Source organism: Poromitra crassiceps, assembly GCF_964638095.1.
Source record: "Poromitra crassiceps genome assembly, chromosome: 29".
Taxonomy (NCBI): Eukaryota; Metazoa; Chordata; class Actinopteri; order Beryciformes; family Melamphaidae; genus Poromitra; species Poromitra crassiceps.
This window is the reverse complement of record NC_139641.1, coordinates 5,152,060-5,171,091: the sequence shown is the minus strand read 5'-3', so window position 1 is coordinate 5,171,091 and position 19,032 is coordinate 5,152,060. Positions and strand designations below refer to the sequence as shown.

The following is a 19,032-nucleotide window of genomic DNA, read 5'->3' as shown; positions in this document are numbered from 1 at the left end:
CTACAAGCAATTGTCAGGGCAGGTGGAGTCAGACTTGCAGCGTTGGTCATCTCTCGCCAATTCAATTCAAGCTCGAGCTTCCATTATAAAGATGAACATCCTGCCTCGCATTTAAGACAAAAAAAAACAATTTTTTTCTTTAAAGCAGCTACAAGCAAGATTTTTGATTGTTATTAAACAGTCTAAATTTAATATTGATGCATCACATCTTACCTCTAATAGTAGACGAGACCAACGCAGAGTAGTCTCGCTTGAACCCCGAGTGAATCGGCCAGTGTTAGTCTGTCTGTGGCCAGGGCAGATCAGGAAGTGAAATGAAACGGTTTGCGGCAGCCACTTCGGCCATAACCACAAAATAATAAAATTACTTCCAAAAAAACTGTTAGAATATAACGAGAGATGTTCGCGAGAGTAGCAAGCCCCTGCATGGCGTTCTCCTTGTTTATGGTCTGTTGCTAGGCAGAAGGCAGGCAGCTGCTGTAAACCGTTTCGTTTCACTTCCGGGTTTATCCGGCCCGCCGGTAGACGGATAGAGAGAGAGAGAGCCCCCTGGTGACGCGAGGTTAGTAGACAGAGACAGACTATAATCATCAAGAGAGCAATCTCCGATTCACACGGCTTTGGTCTCAGCTACTATTATAGGTAAGATGTGATGCATCAATATTGTAATTATACTGTTTAATAACAATCGAAAATCTTGCTCGTAGCTGCTTTAAATCAAAAAATCTAATTTTTATACATAAAAAAACTATAGGTTCAGGGCAGGCACCATTTATGCACTGGTACCATTTTAGAAGTATTGTTTTAGGACCGGTATTGGAAAAACACAAAACGATACCCGTCACACGGACACACCTGTTGTTCATCTTGTTCTGAACATGTCTCTGTCCTCCCATCAGATCCACAGGGAGCGCACCACAGGCAGCTTATCAGACAATGCCTTCAGTGTGCGGCCACACACACAGCTGGACTACAGCTGTACGCTGGAGTCTAGAAGCCTGACACACAAACCAAACAGTGTATCTGTTAGGCCTTGGCCACACTGATCCGTGGTGTCTGTCCGTGTGCGTTCATTTCTCTGTTCACTTCCATTCATTTTCAATGACAGCTGTCCGACTGTCCGTGGAGCACTCAGAAGCGTACGTATCCAGAGAATTTGCATACGTTTTGACGGACAGAAAGTTGAAGAGGGATGAACTTTTTCTGGATGGACGTATCGGATGGTCGGATGGTCGGATAGTCACTGTCCGTTTAGCCAATCGGAGTCGAGGTCTCGAGAGGAGGCGTTCCGAGATTTGTTTCAACTTTTCAAAGATGGCGGCCGAGGCAGTGAAGGAGGCTATCATTAATGCTGTGTACACCATCCCGCTGTTGTACAACGTGATAGTCAGTGTCACCGTCTGATTTCACCATCTAATCTGGTCATTCGGTGGCATTTTATTGCCACATAAGTAACGTAGCGCACAGAGCTAGCAGCTAGCTGACGCCAGCTTTCTTCTTCTGTCGGTTTATAGGCGGGTCGCTGACACCTTCAAGGTGCTTACCGCCACCTGCTGTACAAGTAGGTTACTTGTACATGCAACGGACATAAATCTATCTGTCTATCCTTTCTGTCCATTTTCTGACGGATCAGTGTGGCCAAGGCCTTCGGGTTCATTTTCCATTGTCACTAAGAACAGCTGCTGTCATGACTCTGGCCTTGTTGTGTTGTTGTTTGACAGGGAGAACAGCTGCTGTCATGACTCTGGCCTTGTTGTGTTGTTGTTTGACAGGGAGAACAGCTGCTGTCATGACTCTGGCCTTGTTGTGTTGTTGTTTGACAGGGAGAACAGCTGCTGTCATGACTCTGGCCTTGTTGTGTTGTTGTTTGACAGGGAGAACAGCTGCTGTCATGACTCTGGCCTTGTTGTGTTGTTGTTTGACAGGGAGAACGGGGCGCCGACAACAACGTCGCCGGAGCCAAAGGAGACGTCGGGAACCCAGGCTTACCGGTAGGTAGGAAAACATGGCCGCCTTGTGTGCGGGGGAGAGATGCCAGAACTGTACAAGGCCGGTCTGTTTGGACACAGCAGTGATAGATCACTGCGCATGTCAGACAATGTATTAAAAATGAAAACTTGACACATCTTGGCTGCGTAAATGTTCACATCATGGGCAATTAGGGGTGTCACGATACACTCAGTTCACGATACGATACGATACACGATATTGGGTTCACGGTAACGATACGATACGATATTTTAACAATATTTTTTTGCGATCGATTTGTAAGTTGAGGGGGTGTCTGTAACGTCCCTCGTCTGTTCAAACAAAGCAATGAAAAGGAGAGCGAGCATGCAATCAGATGCAGATCAGTGCCACCATGTTCAGCTTCTTTTCCTCGCGATATGAGATTTCATCTCAACGATACATATTGTCACGTTTTGATATCGCGATATATCGTGGGACAATATATTGTGACATCCCCATGGGCAATATATCGATATTATATCATTATCGTAATATGAGACTAGATATGGTCGTAGATTTTGGATGTGCTAATAATCGTGATATGGCATACTGTAAGTGTTGTCTTTTGCTGGCTTTAAAGGCTGCATTACAGTAAAGTGTTGTTATTTTCTGAACTTACCAGACTGTTTTAGCTGTTCTATTATTTGTCTTTACCTAGTCATTATATCCACATTACTGATGATTATCTATCAAAAAATCTCATTGTGCAAATATTTTGTGAAAGCACCAATAGTCATCCCCACAAGTATTTTTTTTTTCTATAGAGATGTCTGGGAATGCCCACAAAATGTTAAACGGCTGGCGCGTGAGTGGGGTAAAACCACCCATATATCTCATGGGCTGACTCACCAAAAGACGGTGCTGCGGCTCTAAACTACAGGTTTGGGGGTTCTAGAGCAGAACACAAGACGTCTGCTCAGATGTGCGTTTACTGCGGTGGTTAAATCCCCGATCGTGTCTGCCTGGGCTGGGCTATCAGCTAAATTCTAACTTTGCTGAATGGATAGAATGGGGGAATTTACCCCACCCTGACCCCGCCCCCAGGCTAACACAGCGTCTATTGTGGGCGTTCCTAGAGCCTGTATGGGCGTTGCCCAGCCCTATCTTGTTACAATCAAAGTGCTTGTGACATCTTACATGTAGCTTTGACTTACAACTGAACATTTAGCATTTAACATTTAGCCCACTTGAAAATGCCTACTGTACGTACAATACAATTGTAGCTATTTGGAGATAACAGAGAAACTATGATCAGAACAGTCATTCTTCTACTTGTCAATTTGCCGGGGACCTGATGGAGCCCTGGTGGTCCACGGACCGCACAGTGAAAACCACTGGTAGAGCTGGGTCAGCTTACTGTGGTGTGGCTGGAGATCCATCCAGTAACCTTCTCAGTAAAAGTGAATACTGTGATGATTTTCTTCTTCTAATTTCTTTTCATTCTCTCTCTCTCTCTCACACACACACACACACACACACACACACACGCGCATCCACACACACACACACACACACACACACCCACACACACACACACACGCACACACACACGCACACACACACACACACACACGCACCCACACACACACACACACACACGCACGCACACACACACACACGCACGCACGCACACACACACACACACACACACACACGCACACACACAGGGTGATCCAGGAGAGGACGCGCTGCCGGGTGTGAGTGGACCTGATGGAAGTTGGGTGAGATTCTATCTTTGACCTTGACATCTTTACCTACTGTATTATCTCTGTAACAAAGTATCTTTATTTTATTTACCTACTGTATTATCTCTGTAACAAAGTATCTTTATTTTATTTACCTACTGTATTATCTCTGTAACAAAGTATCTTTATTTTATTTACCTACTGTATTATCTCTGTAACAAAGTATCTTTATTTTATTTAACCTTTATTTAACCAGGCAAGTCATTAAGAACAGATTCTTATTTACAGTGGCGACCTGGCAAAAGGCAGGGCCTCTTGAGGGACAGGGGTAGGGACAAAATAAAAATAAATAATAAATAATTTAAAATGACAAGGCACATATCAGGACATATACAACACATCCTATACTTACGTTACATATCAGGACATATACAACACATCCTTACGTCCCATATCAGGACATATACAACACATCCTATACTTACGTCACATATCAGGACATATACAACACATCCTTATGTCCCATATCAGGACATATACAACACATCCTATACTTACGTCACATATCAGGACATATACAACACATCCTATACTTACGTTACATATCAGGACATATACAACACATCCTATACTTACGTTACATATCAGGACATATACAACACATCCTTACGTCCCATATCAGGACATATACAACACATCCTTATGTCCCATATCAGGACATATACAACACATCCTATACTTACGTCACATATCAGGACATATACAACACATCCTATACTTACGTCACATATCAGGACATATACAACACATCCTATACTTACGTCACATATCGGGACATATACAACACATCCTATACTTACGTCACATATCAGGACATATACAACACATCCTATACTTACGTCACATATCAGGACATATACAACACATCCTTATGTCCCATATCAGGACATATACAACACATCCTTACGTCCCATATCAGGACATATACAACACATCCTTACGTCCCATATCAGGACATATACAACACATCCTTACGTCCCATATCAGGACATATACAACACATCCTATACTTATGTCACATATCGGGACATATACAACACATCCTATACTTACGTCACATATCGGGACATATACAACACATCCTATACTTACGTCACATATCAGGACATATACAACACATCCTATACTTACGTCACATATCGGGACATATACAACACATCCTATACTTACGTTACATATCAGGACATATACAACACATCCTATACTTACGTCACATATCAGGACATATACAACACATCCTATACTTACGTCACATATCGGGACATATACAACACATCCTATACTTACGTTACATATCAGGACATATATATATATATACAAAATGTCTACTGGCTGTGAAACCACATGTCATGACCAGGCTGCTGTGAGCAACAGCTGATTGGCTGGATGTGTTGGAGAAGCAGGTTCAAATCCCGTTGCAGTAGGTGTTCTGTTCATTTGTGTTGCCTTGTGGAAAAATGCCACTGCCTAACTTTGGAGCGTTATTCAGTCCCTCCAGGACTGTTTTTCTTCCAGGGGGTTTTTCTTATCTGAATTTTTTGCGGCAACATTGTGGGAACTGGCAAAAACGGCAAGATGAGGAAAAAAGTAAAAAAAAAAATCTTCTTCTAACTAATGACAAACCTAATGACAACTTTTCTCAAAAATTGCAATGGAATTTGCAACGTTTGATGTTATTTTGATCCAGTAAAATTGCTTGAACTGGCAAAAATTGCAAGTTGATGAACGTGTTTTTGTGGAGGAATCGTGTGAATTTTGAAAAAATTGCAAGACCCCGCAAATACTGTGGAGATTGGTTAAATTTGCATGAATTGCTGCAATTTCCTGGAGGGACTGGTTATTTGGCCCCGTTCCTAGTGTGCAGCTAGCAGTATTTAGCATAGAATAAGCTATCATGACATGTTTGGTAGCAATGGACACCAGAAACTTCACTCTTTTTAGTTAGGACTGGACAATATACTGTTGATACTTAAGCTCAAATATATCCAGATCACTGTCCCTACTAGGTGTGCAACCTAATCAAGGTTACATCAGAACTCTGTGAAGCCAAGTGAAGCATGTTATACTGTACTAAAATTTATAAATATATTTATATTATATTATATTATTTTATATTTTAATTTATACTGTACTAAAAACATGTTATACTGTACTAAAATTTATAAAAAATATCATCACGACTGGAATGCCTCTTGTCCAATCAAATTGCTCTGCCGGAACTAAGTGTTTTTATCAAATAAAAATATAACAAGGTGAATGTAACTGTGCTGACTGTGGCTCTTCTCTGTAGGGTCCAGATGGAAGACAAGGACCGCCCGGGCTGAAGGTACGCAATCAAATAACATACAGTCTACATTACAATAACTACTCAGTCTACACACCCTGCCTTGTAACACACAACGTGACCGCGTGTGTGTGTGTGTGCGTGCGTGTGTGTGTGTGTGTGTGTGTGTGTGTGTGTGTGTGTGTGTGTGTGTGTGTGTGTGTGTGTGTGTTTCGGCAGGGTTGGAGCGGACCGCCAGGCGGTGCAGGAGTCCCAGGGTCCTCTGGTCCCTCAGGGTCCCAGGTAACTGGACAGGACGTCCTGCCACAGATAAACTGAGATCAACAAACAATACAGTACAAAGCATAAACTGTATGTTTACATGGACTGCAATATTCCGATATTATCCCGATTAAGACAATACTTTAAATAAAACACAGCTAGGTTAGGTTAGGTTAGGTTAGCTTAGGTTAGGTTATCTTTTATTTATCCCCATGGGGAAATTGTGGAGGAAAAATATCCACTGCAATGTCCTGCCGATTCATCAATAATTAGATATCCGTTTTAAATGTTCATAGGAGGTTTTCTTTATTTCCACAATCATCTCTCCGTGCACGGAGGTCTCCTCTTGTCTACATTTGACAATGCAAGAGCCCCGCATTATTGTTTACTTCACATCATATACTGAAACTATCGCCCGCCCTCTTCTGGATCCGTTCATTCAACCTCCCTCCAACTCAGTACTTCTCCATGACGTCCATAGTTAATCTGATGTTCACTAGAATACATAACAAATCCAGTCTATAGTCACAACAAGACACAGGTTCCCACAGGAACCTCTATTCCCATAGACACTTCCCAAAACAAGACATATGTTCTCACAGAAACTTACATCTTCTGCATTGATGAAAAACACAGTTCACAAAATACATCTTAGAAGGGCCATAATTAATAATTAATCAATCAATACACACTTGATCAATAATTTGCCATTACAAAATTCATCCTTTGCATTTGACCCCTCCTCTACTAGGAACCTTCCTAGAACTAGGAGCAGTGGGCAGCCACTGTGCAGCGCCCGGGGACCAACTCCAGTTCTTTTGCCAGTACCTTGGTCAGGGGCACTGACAGGAGTATTAACCCTAACATACATGTCTTTGGTGGTGGGAGGAAACCGGTGCACCCGGAGAAAACCCACACGGACACAGGGAGAACATGCAAACTCCCCATAGAAAGGACCTGGGACGGACCGGGGTTCGAACCCGGGACCTTCTTGCTGTGAGGCAACTTTGCAATGTACACACAGGTAGAAAAAGGCTTCTCTGTGCATCTTCCAGCAAAATGCAGCTGAATCAAGTGCTTCACAAGGAGAATTTCGGGTATTGACAACATGGCCCTTATTATATTATTATATATTATATTATATATATTATATATACATATATTTTCCGCTTGGTTTATGTTAAACTAGTCACCCAGAACAGACATTTCTCAGATTGTCAGCAGTCAGGCAGCAGTGATGTCAGAGGGCTGTGGAGTCCCTCAGGGCTGGATGTGGAGCTCTGGAGATCTGGCTGCTCCGGTCAGTTTTAGGCAGTATTTTAGTTACTGTAGTACAGTATAATTTAATTAATCTTCCCAGTAACTAGTAATGTAAGCAATTACAATTTCCAAAAAGTAATGATATTACAGTTACTAATTAGTTACTAGTTAGTAACTGTAGTTAGTTACTAAGTAACTTCAAGTTATTGTATTACTTTCTTCAGCACTGGCACAGCGCTAAAATGAAGTGTGGACATAGGTCTGGCTATGTGAGAGTACTCCAGTTGCCGGAATAGTTTTTTTTGTCCTAGCTAGGCAAATAAATAAAAAGGTATGTAGTTTGGCTGATTGTTGACTCCTCCTGTGAGGTTAATTATTGTTCCAATAAAGTGGATTCAGTTCTGAAAGGAGCTGGTTAAACATGTTGTAAAGTAATGTAGTAATATACCAAGTAACCTAACCAATTACTTTTGATACCAAGTAATAAGCAAAGTAATTTGATTACTTTGCTTATCTATCGCCCGGAGGCATTATGGATCCGGGTTGTCCGTACGTACGTACGTCCGATGTTCGTTAACGCGATATCTGAGGAACGCCTTGACGGAATTTCATCAAATTTGGCTCAAACATCGACTTAGACTCGAGGATAATCTGATTAGATTTTGGTGGTCAAAGTTCAAAGGTAAAGCTCACTGTGACCTCTCGAACGCCATTTTCAAGCTTGTTAACGCGATATCTCAGGAATGCCTTGACGGAATTTAATCAGATTTGCCTCAAACATCGACTTGGACTCAAGGATGAACTGATTACATTTTGGTGGTCAAAGTTCAAGGTTACTGTGACATCACGACCGCTCGTTTCATGCTCGTTAACGTGAGATCCCAGGAACGCCTTGACGGAATTTCTTCCAATTTGCCTCGAATGGCCATTCGGACTCAAGAATGAACTAATGGCGGAGGCATAAACCCGCGGTGCGGTCGTTCTAGTTAAATCAGTCATCTGTAGCTAATCACACTTCCAGAGTAACTTCCCCAACACTCGCTCTGGGGAATGGCTGCTGGAGGAAACTCTGGAGAACAGCTGAGTCCAGGAAAAAAGACATTGTGTTTGTTTGTGTGTGTGCGTGTGTGTGTGTGTGTGTGTGTGGGTTCAAATGGTTGTGGCTTCTTGCATTGATTGATGCATCATTTATGTAGAATCGAGTGTTTTTCTTGCCTCCGGGGCTGCAGACGCTGCGTTAGCGTGCCAATTTAATTTGTTTTATATCTGGAAAACCCGGGGGTCGAAATACTGAGATTCCTCCGCATTGGAATCACACAGGCCAAAACAAAAGCAGACGTTTGAGACATTTTGATGTGGAGATTTCAAAGGAGAACATACTGGCTGGTGGTATCCACCCCCTATAAATAGCAGTTTTCAGCACTCTTCCAATTTGCATGGCCATTCATGCACATGTGTTTCATACCAGGGGCTGGATAGCAGGCTAACTGGCTGTAGCAGTGCTGTCGGAAAAGCCAGGATTTCAAATGAGCATATTTCCGGAAGCCCCAATTCCGGCTTCGTCGCTCGACACTTTTGAAACTTGCCGTTCGACAAATATGACGTCTTTAGCGACAGACAAAAAATAGTGTCTCTTGACACTTTCCTTTTGTGTTGCGCACATGGAGAATTCTGTTATGTCACGGTGACCTCATATGTTATGTCACGGTGATCTCGTTATGTCACGGTGACCTCATGTCACGGTGATCTCATATGTTATGTCACGGTGATCTCATATGTTATGTCACGGTGAAATCATATGTCACGGTGATCTCATATGTTATGTCACGGTGACCTCATATGTCACGGTGATCTCATATGTTATGTCACGGTGACCTCATATGTTATGTCACGGTGATCTCGTTATGTCACGGTGACCTCATGTCACGGTGATCTCATATGTTATGTCACGGTGACCTCATATGTTATGTCACGGTGACCTCATATGTCACGGTGATCTCATATGTTATGTCACGGTGACCTCATATGTTATGTCACGGTGATCTCGTTATGTCACGGTGACCTCATGTCACGGTGATCTCATATGTTATGTCACGGTGACCTCATATGTTATGTCACGGTGACCTCATATGTCACGGTGATCTCTATGTTATGTCACGGTGACCTCATATGTTATGTCACGGTGATCTCATATGTTATGTCACGGTGATCTCATATGTTATGTCACGGTGACCTCATATGTCACGGTGACCTCATATGTTATGTCACGGTGACCTCATATGTCACGGTGATCTCATATGTTATGTCACGGTGACCTCGGCTCATATGTTATGTCACGGTGACCTCATATGTTATGTCACGGTGACCTCATATGTTATGTCACGTGATCTCATATGTTATGTCACGGTGACCTCATTATGTCACGGTGACCTCATATGTTATGTCACGGTGACCTCATATGTTATGTCACGGTGACCTCATATGTTATGTCACGGTGACCTCATGTGTTATGTCACGGTGACCTCATATTTTGAGGCGTAATGTGATTGGCTAGTCACTAAAGTACAGGATGCAGTGACATCAGTGGAGGCTCATTGGATCTTGAAGCTCCTTGAATAGTGTGACATGATGCATTGGTCTCTCTTTTGAGTAGCCAGTCCTTCACCCACAGACGATTAGCCTGTTAGCTCATGTTCTATCCTCCAGCATACAGTCCTTCACCCACAGACGATTAGCCTGTTAGCTCATGTTCTATCCTCCAGCATACAGTCCTTCACCCACAGACGATTAGCCTGTTAGCTCATGTTCTATCCTCCAGCATACAGTCCTTCACCCACAGACGATTAGCCTGTTAGCTCATGTTCTATCCTCCAGCATACAGTCCTTCACCCACAGACGATTAGCCTGTTAGCTCATGTTCTATCCTCCAGCATACAGTCCTTCACCCACAGACGATTAGCCTGTTAGCTCATGTTCTATCCTCCAGCATACAGTCCTTCACCCACAGACGATTAGCCTGTTAGCTCATGTTCTATCCTCCAGCATACAGTCCTTCACCCACAGACGATTAGCCTGTTAGCTCATGTTCTATCCTCCAGCATACAGTCCTTCACCCACAGACGATTAGCCTGTTAGCTCATGTTCTATCCTCCAGCATACAGTCCTTCACCCACAGACGATTAGCCTGTTAGCTCATGTTCTATCCTCCAGCATACAGTCCTTCACCCACAGACGATTAGCCTGTTAGCTCATGTTCTATCCTCCAGCATACAGTCCTTCACCCACAGACGATTAGCCTGTTAGCTCATGTTCTATCCTCCAGCATACAGTCCTTCACCCACAGACGATTAGCCTGTTAGCTCATGTTCTATCCTCCAGCATACAGTCCTTCACCCACAGACGATTAGCCTGTTAGCTCATGTTTTATCCTCCAGCATACAGTCCTTCACCCACAGACGATTAGCCTGTTAGCTCATGTTTTATCCTCCAGCATACAGTCCTTCACCCACAGACGATTAGCCTGTTAGCTCATGTTCTATCCTCCAGCATACAGTCCTTCACCCACAGACGATTAGCCTGTTAGCTCATGTTCTATCCTCCAGCATACAGTCCTTCACCCACAGATGATTAGCCTGTTAGCTCATGTTCTATCCTCCAGCATACAGTCCTTCACCCACAGACGATTAGCCTGTTAGCTCATGTTCTATCCTCCAGCATACAGTCCTTCACCCACAGACGATTAGCCTGTTAGCTCATGTTCTATCCTCCAGCATACAGTCCTTCACCCACAGACGACTAGCCTGTTAGCTCATGTTCTATCCTCCAGCATACAGTCCTTCACCCACAGACGATTAGCCTGTTAGCTCATGTTCTATCCTCCAGCATACAGTCCTTCACCCACAGACGATTAGCCTGTTAGCTCATGTTTTTATCCTCCAGCATACAGTCCTTCACCCACAGACGATTAGCCTGTTAGCTCATGTTCTATCCTCCAGCATACAGTCCTTCACCCACAGACGATTAGCCTGTTAGCTCATGTTCTATCCTCCAGCATACAGTCCGTGTCTGTAAGCATTAATGCACCGATAGCTCTGTTCCCATTTGGTTGGGCGGGGCTCTGAGCAGCACTCGTGTGACCCTCTCCCCTGTGTCTGTGTAGGGAACCAGAGGGGGAGGAGGAGAGCCTGGACTCAGGGGACCCATGGGCCTGCATGGACCTCAGGTCAGTACAACCTCAACACTCACTGCTCCAGTCTGCACCACACCCTGACCTCAGGTCAGTACAACCTCAACACTCACTGCTCCAGTCTGCACCACACCCTGACCTCAGGTCAGTACAACCTCAACACTCACTGCTCCAGTCTGCACCACACCCTGACTGACTCAACCTCAACACTCCCTGCTCCAGTCTGCACCACACCCTGACTGACTCAACCTCAACACTCACTGCTCCAGTCTGCACCACACCCTGACCTCAGGTCAGTACAACCTCAACACTCACTGCTCCAGTCTGCACCACACCCTGACTGACTCAACCTCAACAGTCACTGCTCCAGTCTGCACCACACCCTGACTGACTCAACTGCTTAGCTACCTCCACCACAGAGTTGGAACAGGGTTATGTTATGTTTTGTGAAGTGTTTGTAAATTTGTCGTTGTCAAGTCTGACTTAATCACAAGACGTCATCTGCTTCTTCCAGGTTTGAATGATCAGCTGCTTCTGATTATAGTTGTTATTATCGTCACATTGAGCCAATACATTTCAGATCCACTCTTCATTATTCATGAGTCCAACAAGGAGATTTAAATCTTATAAGGTTCAAATCAGTGTCAGTCATCTGGAGGCAATAACTCAGGAACTCAACGTTGACTCTTTTTTTAAGAGCTAAAAACTTTCCTTCCAAAAGGCTCATTTGAGAATGAAATATTTCCCAATGGAAACAGATAGCATGATTATGAAGCGATTTATTTCCAATAATACAATACAACTAATTAGGTCATAGAATATGGTGATCCATATTTGATCCATCGAAGCTCCTAGTGACATGATCCATTGTTCTGTCGATTTATGCTGCCTTGTCTAAAAATGCTACTCTGCGTGCTACTCTATCTGTAAAGACCTACCCTATCTGTAAAGACCTACCCTATCTGTAAAGACCTACCCTATCTGTAAAGACCTACGCTATCTGTAAAGACCTACTCTATCTGTAAAGACCTACCCTATCTGTAAAGACCTACCCTATCTGTAAAGACCTACTCTATCTGTAAAGACCTACCCTATCTGTAAAGACCTACCCTACCTGTAAAGACCTACTCTATCTGTAAAGACCTAGCCTATCTGTAAAGACCTAGCCTATCTGTAAAGACCTAGCCTATCTGTAAAGACCTACCCTATCTGTAAAGACCTAGCCTATCTGTAAAGACCTAGCCTATCTGTAAAGACTTACCCTATCTGTAAAGACCTACCCTATCTGTAAAGACCTAGCCTATCTGTAAAGACTTACCCTATCTGTAAAGACCTACCCTATCTGTAAAGACCTACCCTATCTGTAAAGACCTACCCTATCTGTAAAGACCTAGCCTATCTGTAAAGACCTACGCTATCTGTAAAGACCTACTCTATCTGTAAAGACCTACCCTATCTGTAAAGACCTACGCTATCTGTAAAGACCTACTCTATCTGTAAAGACCTACCCTATCTGTAAAGACCTACCCTATCTGTAAAGACCTACTCTATCTGTAAAGACCTACCCTATCTGTAAAGACCTACGCTATCTGTAAAGACCTACTCTATCTGTAAAGACCTACCCTATCTGTAAAGACCTACCCTATCTGTAAAGACCTACTCTATCTGTAAAGACCTACCCTATCTGTAAAGACCTAGCCTATCTGTAAAGACCTACTCTATCTGTAAAGACATACCCTATCTGTAAAGACATACCCTATCTGTAAAGACCTAGCCTATCTGTAAAGACCTACCCTATCTGTAAAGACCTACCCTATCTGTAAAGACCTAGCCTATCTGTAAAGACCTACCCTATCTGTAAAGACCTACCCTATCTGTAAAGACCTACCCTATCTGTAAAAACCTACCATATCTGTAAAAACGTACCCTATCTGTAAAAGACCTACCCTATCTGTAAAAACCTACCCTATCTGTAAAGACATACCCTATCTGTAAAGACATACACTATCTGTAAAGACCTACCCTATCTGTAAAGACCTACCCTATCTGTAAAAACTTACCCTATCTGTAAAAACCTACCCTATCTGTAAAGACCTACCCTATCTGTAAATACCTACCGTATCTGTAAAGACCTACCCTATCTGTAAAGACCTACCCTATCTTTAAAAACCTACCCTATCTGTAAAAACTTACCCTATCTTTAAAAACCTACCCTATCTGTAAATACCTACCCTATCTGTAAAAACTTACCCTATCTGTAAAAACCTACCCTATCTAGCCTATCTGTAAAAACTTACCCTATCTGTAAAGACCTACCCTATCTGTAAAGACCTACCCTATCTGTAAAAACCTACCCCCCCCCCCGTCCCCCTCGTTCCCCAATCCTGGTGTTCTATGTAGATCATATATACGGAAGATGAACACTCCAACTTACTTCCTTGACAGCTAGATCCACATTTTTCTTCTCGCTAATTCTCAATGGCTTCCTTGTTTTGCTCGGGAGTACAAAAAAAACTTTGAATTGGCGATTTTTTACATTTGTTGTCTGCGCAGCCCCACCACACAACAGCTTTTAGCTATGTTTAATTCAAGGAAAATGACGCTGGTGTATGGAAGTGAATAGAGAGCTTTCCCCCGTGATGGGCGTGGCCTATTTCATGCAGTGTCTCTATGGTCGGTAGCAATGGATGTGACACCAGATACTATGACATGACATGTGATACTTCACTCTGGCTTTAAAACTGAGCCCGCTGAAGTCGTTTGATTGAAATCGGGAGATTAACGGGAGAAATGACCAAAGGGTTAACAATAGGGAGACCCACCGTGAAAACTGGCAGGTCTGGTGATTTTGTTTTGGGGCCAGGAGTCGTCCATTTTCGAGGGGAAACTCCTCACCTAACAGTCGGCTGTGTTTATCGTTATAATTGCGTTGTTTTGTTCTGCTCCATTTCCCCCGCTGGCCACGCCAAGTCATCACCATTATTTATGAGCAGAGCAAGGAAATCATTAACAACATTTATATTATTTACATTTATAACAACCTGCTGGGCTGACATCATCAACTCAAATGGTTAAAGTCGAGCTGAACCCAAAAATGACTTTTCTTTTCTTTTAGTTCAAATACCTGGGTATGCAGTGCACCTATTTAATAATGTATGCCAAAAAAAAAATCACAAAAATCTAATTTCTTTAGTTTTTCACACTTTTCACATCAAAAGTTCATTTTTCAAGATTTCATTGATAACAGTAATTTACAGTTTGCTGACGTCACCTAGTACTATCAAATTTCTACCCCATTTCAACCAATCATATCACGACATGCAGCTGTCAATCAAATCTTCATTTCAGGATAATTTTCTCTTCCAAATGAAGTCGAAAATGGCGCCTAGTGCCTGTCATCTGGCAGAATTCCTATCCCATAAACTAACTACTACCTTGGCCAATTGTTAGAAACATGAACAAAAAACAAAAACTATCATCTCTAAGAATGCAAAGAAATGTAACTGGCTCGTTAAAACGCGCATTCCAGGGATATCGTATTTACAGAAATAGCGTAAAAGGCGCGCGCTTGAGGGCGTGGTTGTCAGGGGTCTGCCCTCGGAGATTCCAGGCGGGCGGGCAGCACCCATGCATCGGATTGTCCGCTCGCCGAAGCAGCTGGCTGCCTGGTACTCCGCGGATCCCACTCGCGTAGCATGACAACACGCTGAATCCCACTTGGGGGTGGAACACGCCATGATTGACCAATGCCAAAGCCAGTCGACAGAATTCTCAAATCAAATCATCGACATGATACTATGACCCGCCTCTCAACTTGTCATCTCAGACAAATTATGTTTTCAGCCTGAAACGGACTGCGATGCACAACGTGACCAACGGGTTCAGTTCAACTTTAATGGCCTACCATATGTACCTGACAAACCAACTTCCATTCAAATGCACATGACCGCGGTGAGACTGTCTGTAGTGAACACCATTCCAGTCTAGACCTGGACTAAGGAGCAGAGATGGTACAAATAACTAAGTACAAATACTTCATTATTGTACGTAAGTAGGATTTTCAAGTATCTGTACTTTACTTTTTTACTTGTACTCCCTAGATCTTAACACAAATATCTGTACTTTCTACTCCTTACATTTTCAAAACAGGCTCGTTACTTTAGTTTTAATGCACGACGGACAAAAATGATATAACGTTTGTTTGTCCGTCTCTCTCGTCTCGCGCTCTCCCGGCTTTCACACATTATGTGCACCTTTATTGTGGAAAGACCATATCAAACAAATTATGAATCAAAGTATTAAGTATTAATAATGTCCAGTCCAGCATCTGTGTGAAGTCTGCAGGCGAGCAGTTTGCTGTGTGAGCAGAATGATCTGCAGCCAAACACAGAACATATACAGTACAGGGACTTGGCTCAGTGGCGTCAAAGCAGAGACAGTTTTCTGCCAACAGACACAGTAGTACAGCACATGCTGACACCATGGAGTGCCAAAGTCACACCCTCTTCCGGGATTTGTTCTGTATAAATTAAAGGAACACTCCGCCCATTTTCAACCAGCTTTGTATCATTAGAACATCAGTAGTATATCAGAAAACTGTAAACGGTTTTGAAGTCTGTCATTTAATTTGACAGTTATTGAGTGTTACAGTGTGGACCAGTGACATCACTGGTCCACACTAACTCAAATTAATAACTCATTAACTCAAATCAACTCTCAATAACTGTCAAACTATTCATCATTCATCTAGTTTGACAGTTATTGAGAGTTGATTTGAGTTAATGAGTTATTCATTTGACACTTTAACACTCAATAACTGTCAAATTAAATGACAGACTTCAAAACAGTTTACAGTTTTCTGATATACTACTGATGTTCTAATGATACAAAGCTGGTTGAAAATGGGCAGAGTGTTCATTTAATTAATTATAAAATCTGTTTATGAAGGTAAAGTTGTCGTTGTTGCTGTTGTTGTTGTTGTTGTTGTTGTTATGACACGGTGTGACTGTCCTGGTTTTTCAGGGCGGACATGGACGAGCAGGAAACCCGGGATCACCTGGACGCCACGGAGCTAACGGACCCAAGGTGTGTGACTTCCTGTACATCCTCAGTAGTCCCACGTACACATGCTATCCTTTAATATGCTATAATATATATAATATATATTAATATAATATAATATATATATAATATATATAATAATACACATGCTATCCTTTTCTCTCTCTCTCTCTCTTTTGTTTAGATTAAATTCATTTAGATGAGATAGAATAGAACTAGACTTGGAGTTGTTGTTTGTTGTTTGATGTGTTGTTGTTTTTGTTGAAGGGCCAACCTGGAGATCCAGGTAGTGAGGGAGTCCATGGACCGCCGGGACCCAGAGGCCTGCCGGTACAGAGCTGTGTGTGTGTGTGTGTGTGTGTGTGTGTGTGTGTGTGTGTGTGTGTGCGTGTGCGTGCGTGTGCGTGTGCGTGTGCGTGTGCGTGTGCGTGCGTGCGTGCGTGTGTGTTACTCTCTAACTGTCTACCTGCTGTCTGCTCTAATCCAGGGTCAGGATGGGAGAGATGGTCACGGGAAACCAGGACCCACAGGAGCCAAGGTAATGCTGTATTCCATTTGCACTTCAATTCCATTTCAAGTTTCATGACTACAGACAGACAGACAGACAGACAGACAGACAGACAGACAGACATATAAATATTTATATAAGACATATAAACATGTGGCAAACTACTCAAAACTGCTTCTGTGATAATTCCACACACAATAGGTGTCTCCAGGACCACATTTTGCCTCTTGATGACAGACAGAGAGACACACACACACACACACACACACACACACACACACACACACACACACACACACACACACACACACGGCGCGCACGTACACACAGACTGACAATATGAAAACAATAGCAGCCCTGCTGTCGCAGCTGGTAATAAGTGATTTAATACGTTGTGATTAATACTGTATCTTCTATATTACAATGTCACATTATAATTGACCACTGGTATTATTTCCCGACAGCTTATTCTTGTAGCAGTGATTGAGTCTGTACTTGCTGTGATCATTCTTAATGTGGTTGTCTTTCTTCTACAGGGAGATCCTGGTTTCCCTGGTTACCCTGGTTTACCGGTGAGTTCCTTTACTTTCATTCGGGCCAAAACTAGAGTCTGCGATATTAAACATACATCATATTTAAGCAAGGCGTTGCCAATTATCAACCCGCTTTGTGTCATTACAATGTTGTTATATAAGCAGATTTGCGCATTGAGAAATCCCCATTGGTCTTCGTGCAGAAACTCCGCCCCCGCCAGCTGGCATGGGTCATTAACACTCGTTAAGATCGGATGCGATGCTCTGTGGATGTGCGCCTATACAGAAAAAAATAAAAAATAAACAATCTGTCGCAGCCGCCCTCGAGCAGAACATCTGGGGCTGGTTGCACCAAGTGGTCTCAACTATGCCTGGTCGTAACTCCTACGTCGGTCTTAGTTAAGACCAGTCTTTAGAGTGGATTTATGCCTGTTGCACCAACACGGCTTACGTCTGGTCTTAACTATGCTGGTCGTAGCAATGCGCGTCCATGTGAATTGCCAGGGAATGCACCCTGATTGGATGATGTTGCAAAAAATGTGCCTCGCGACCTGCTTGGAGCGTCACTGTGCCACTACGCTCTCTCAGCCACTACTGTAAGTGCATCACTACACACCCTCCCTCCTCCCACCCTCCCTCGCTCCGGGGGAAAAATGGCGGCGATTGAGCCAGACAGACAGTCTGAATGAAATTGAATGTAACGTTCCCAATTCTATGTATTAAATTCTAAAAAATGAACGGCAACATTTGGGAAGGCTAAGCCACACAACTAGTTTGTTGTAATCTAACATCGTGCTTTCAAAGACGGAGAACTGGCTGTGTTACGACGATGACGGTAAGGACTCAAAAAGGTCTCCGCGGAGACAGGCAGGCGCTACGCCTCCTCCTGACCAGGCGTAAGAGTTACGCCTGGTCGTAGTGAAAAGAAGGCTTAAGCCGTCTTGGTGCAACCGGCGTAGCTGTTAGGTCGTAAAGTTACGACCAACTTAGCTTAAAACCAGTGTAAGACCACTTGGTGCAACTGGCCCCTGTTCACTTCTGTGTCAGAATGACACGTTTTGCATCATTCTGAGACGGAACTGCAGAGCTCTCGGTGCAAGAAAACCATGAAGAGAAGGTCATGATGATACAAAGCGCGGTGAAAATCGGTCCTTTAATGATTCAAAAAGAAATCAGAAATGTGA

General features: G+C 43.1%; 1 protein-coding gene across 1 annotated transcript in view; it reads left to right on the top strand.

Moving 5' to 3' along the window:
- Nucleotides 1-19,032, top strand: part of LOC310800008 (uncharacterized protein) — a gene marked incomplete at both ends in the record, with an annotated part of 114,068 nt that overhangs the window by 66,994 nt on the left and 28,042 nt on the right. The window contains 9 exon segments of the mRNA XM_083662608.1: nucleotides 1,926-1,991; nucleotides 3,678-3,731; nucleotides 6,046-6,081; nucleotides 11,720-11,782; nucleotides 12,016-12,038; nucleotides 16,769-16,831; nucleotides 17,075-17,147; nucleotides 17,295-17,345; nucleotides 17,852-17,887. Coding sequence (XP_083518734.1) covers nucleotides 1,926-1,991; nucleotides 3,678-3,731; nucleotides 6,046-6,081; nucleotides 11,720-11,782; nucleotides 12,016-12,038; nucleotides 16,769-16,831; nucleotides 17,075-17,147; nucleotides 17,295-17,345; nucleotides 17,852-17,887 — 465 coding nt within the window.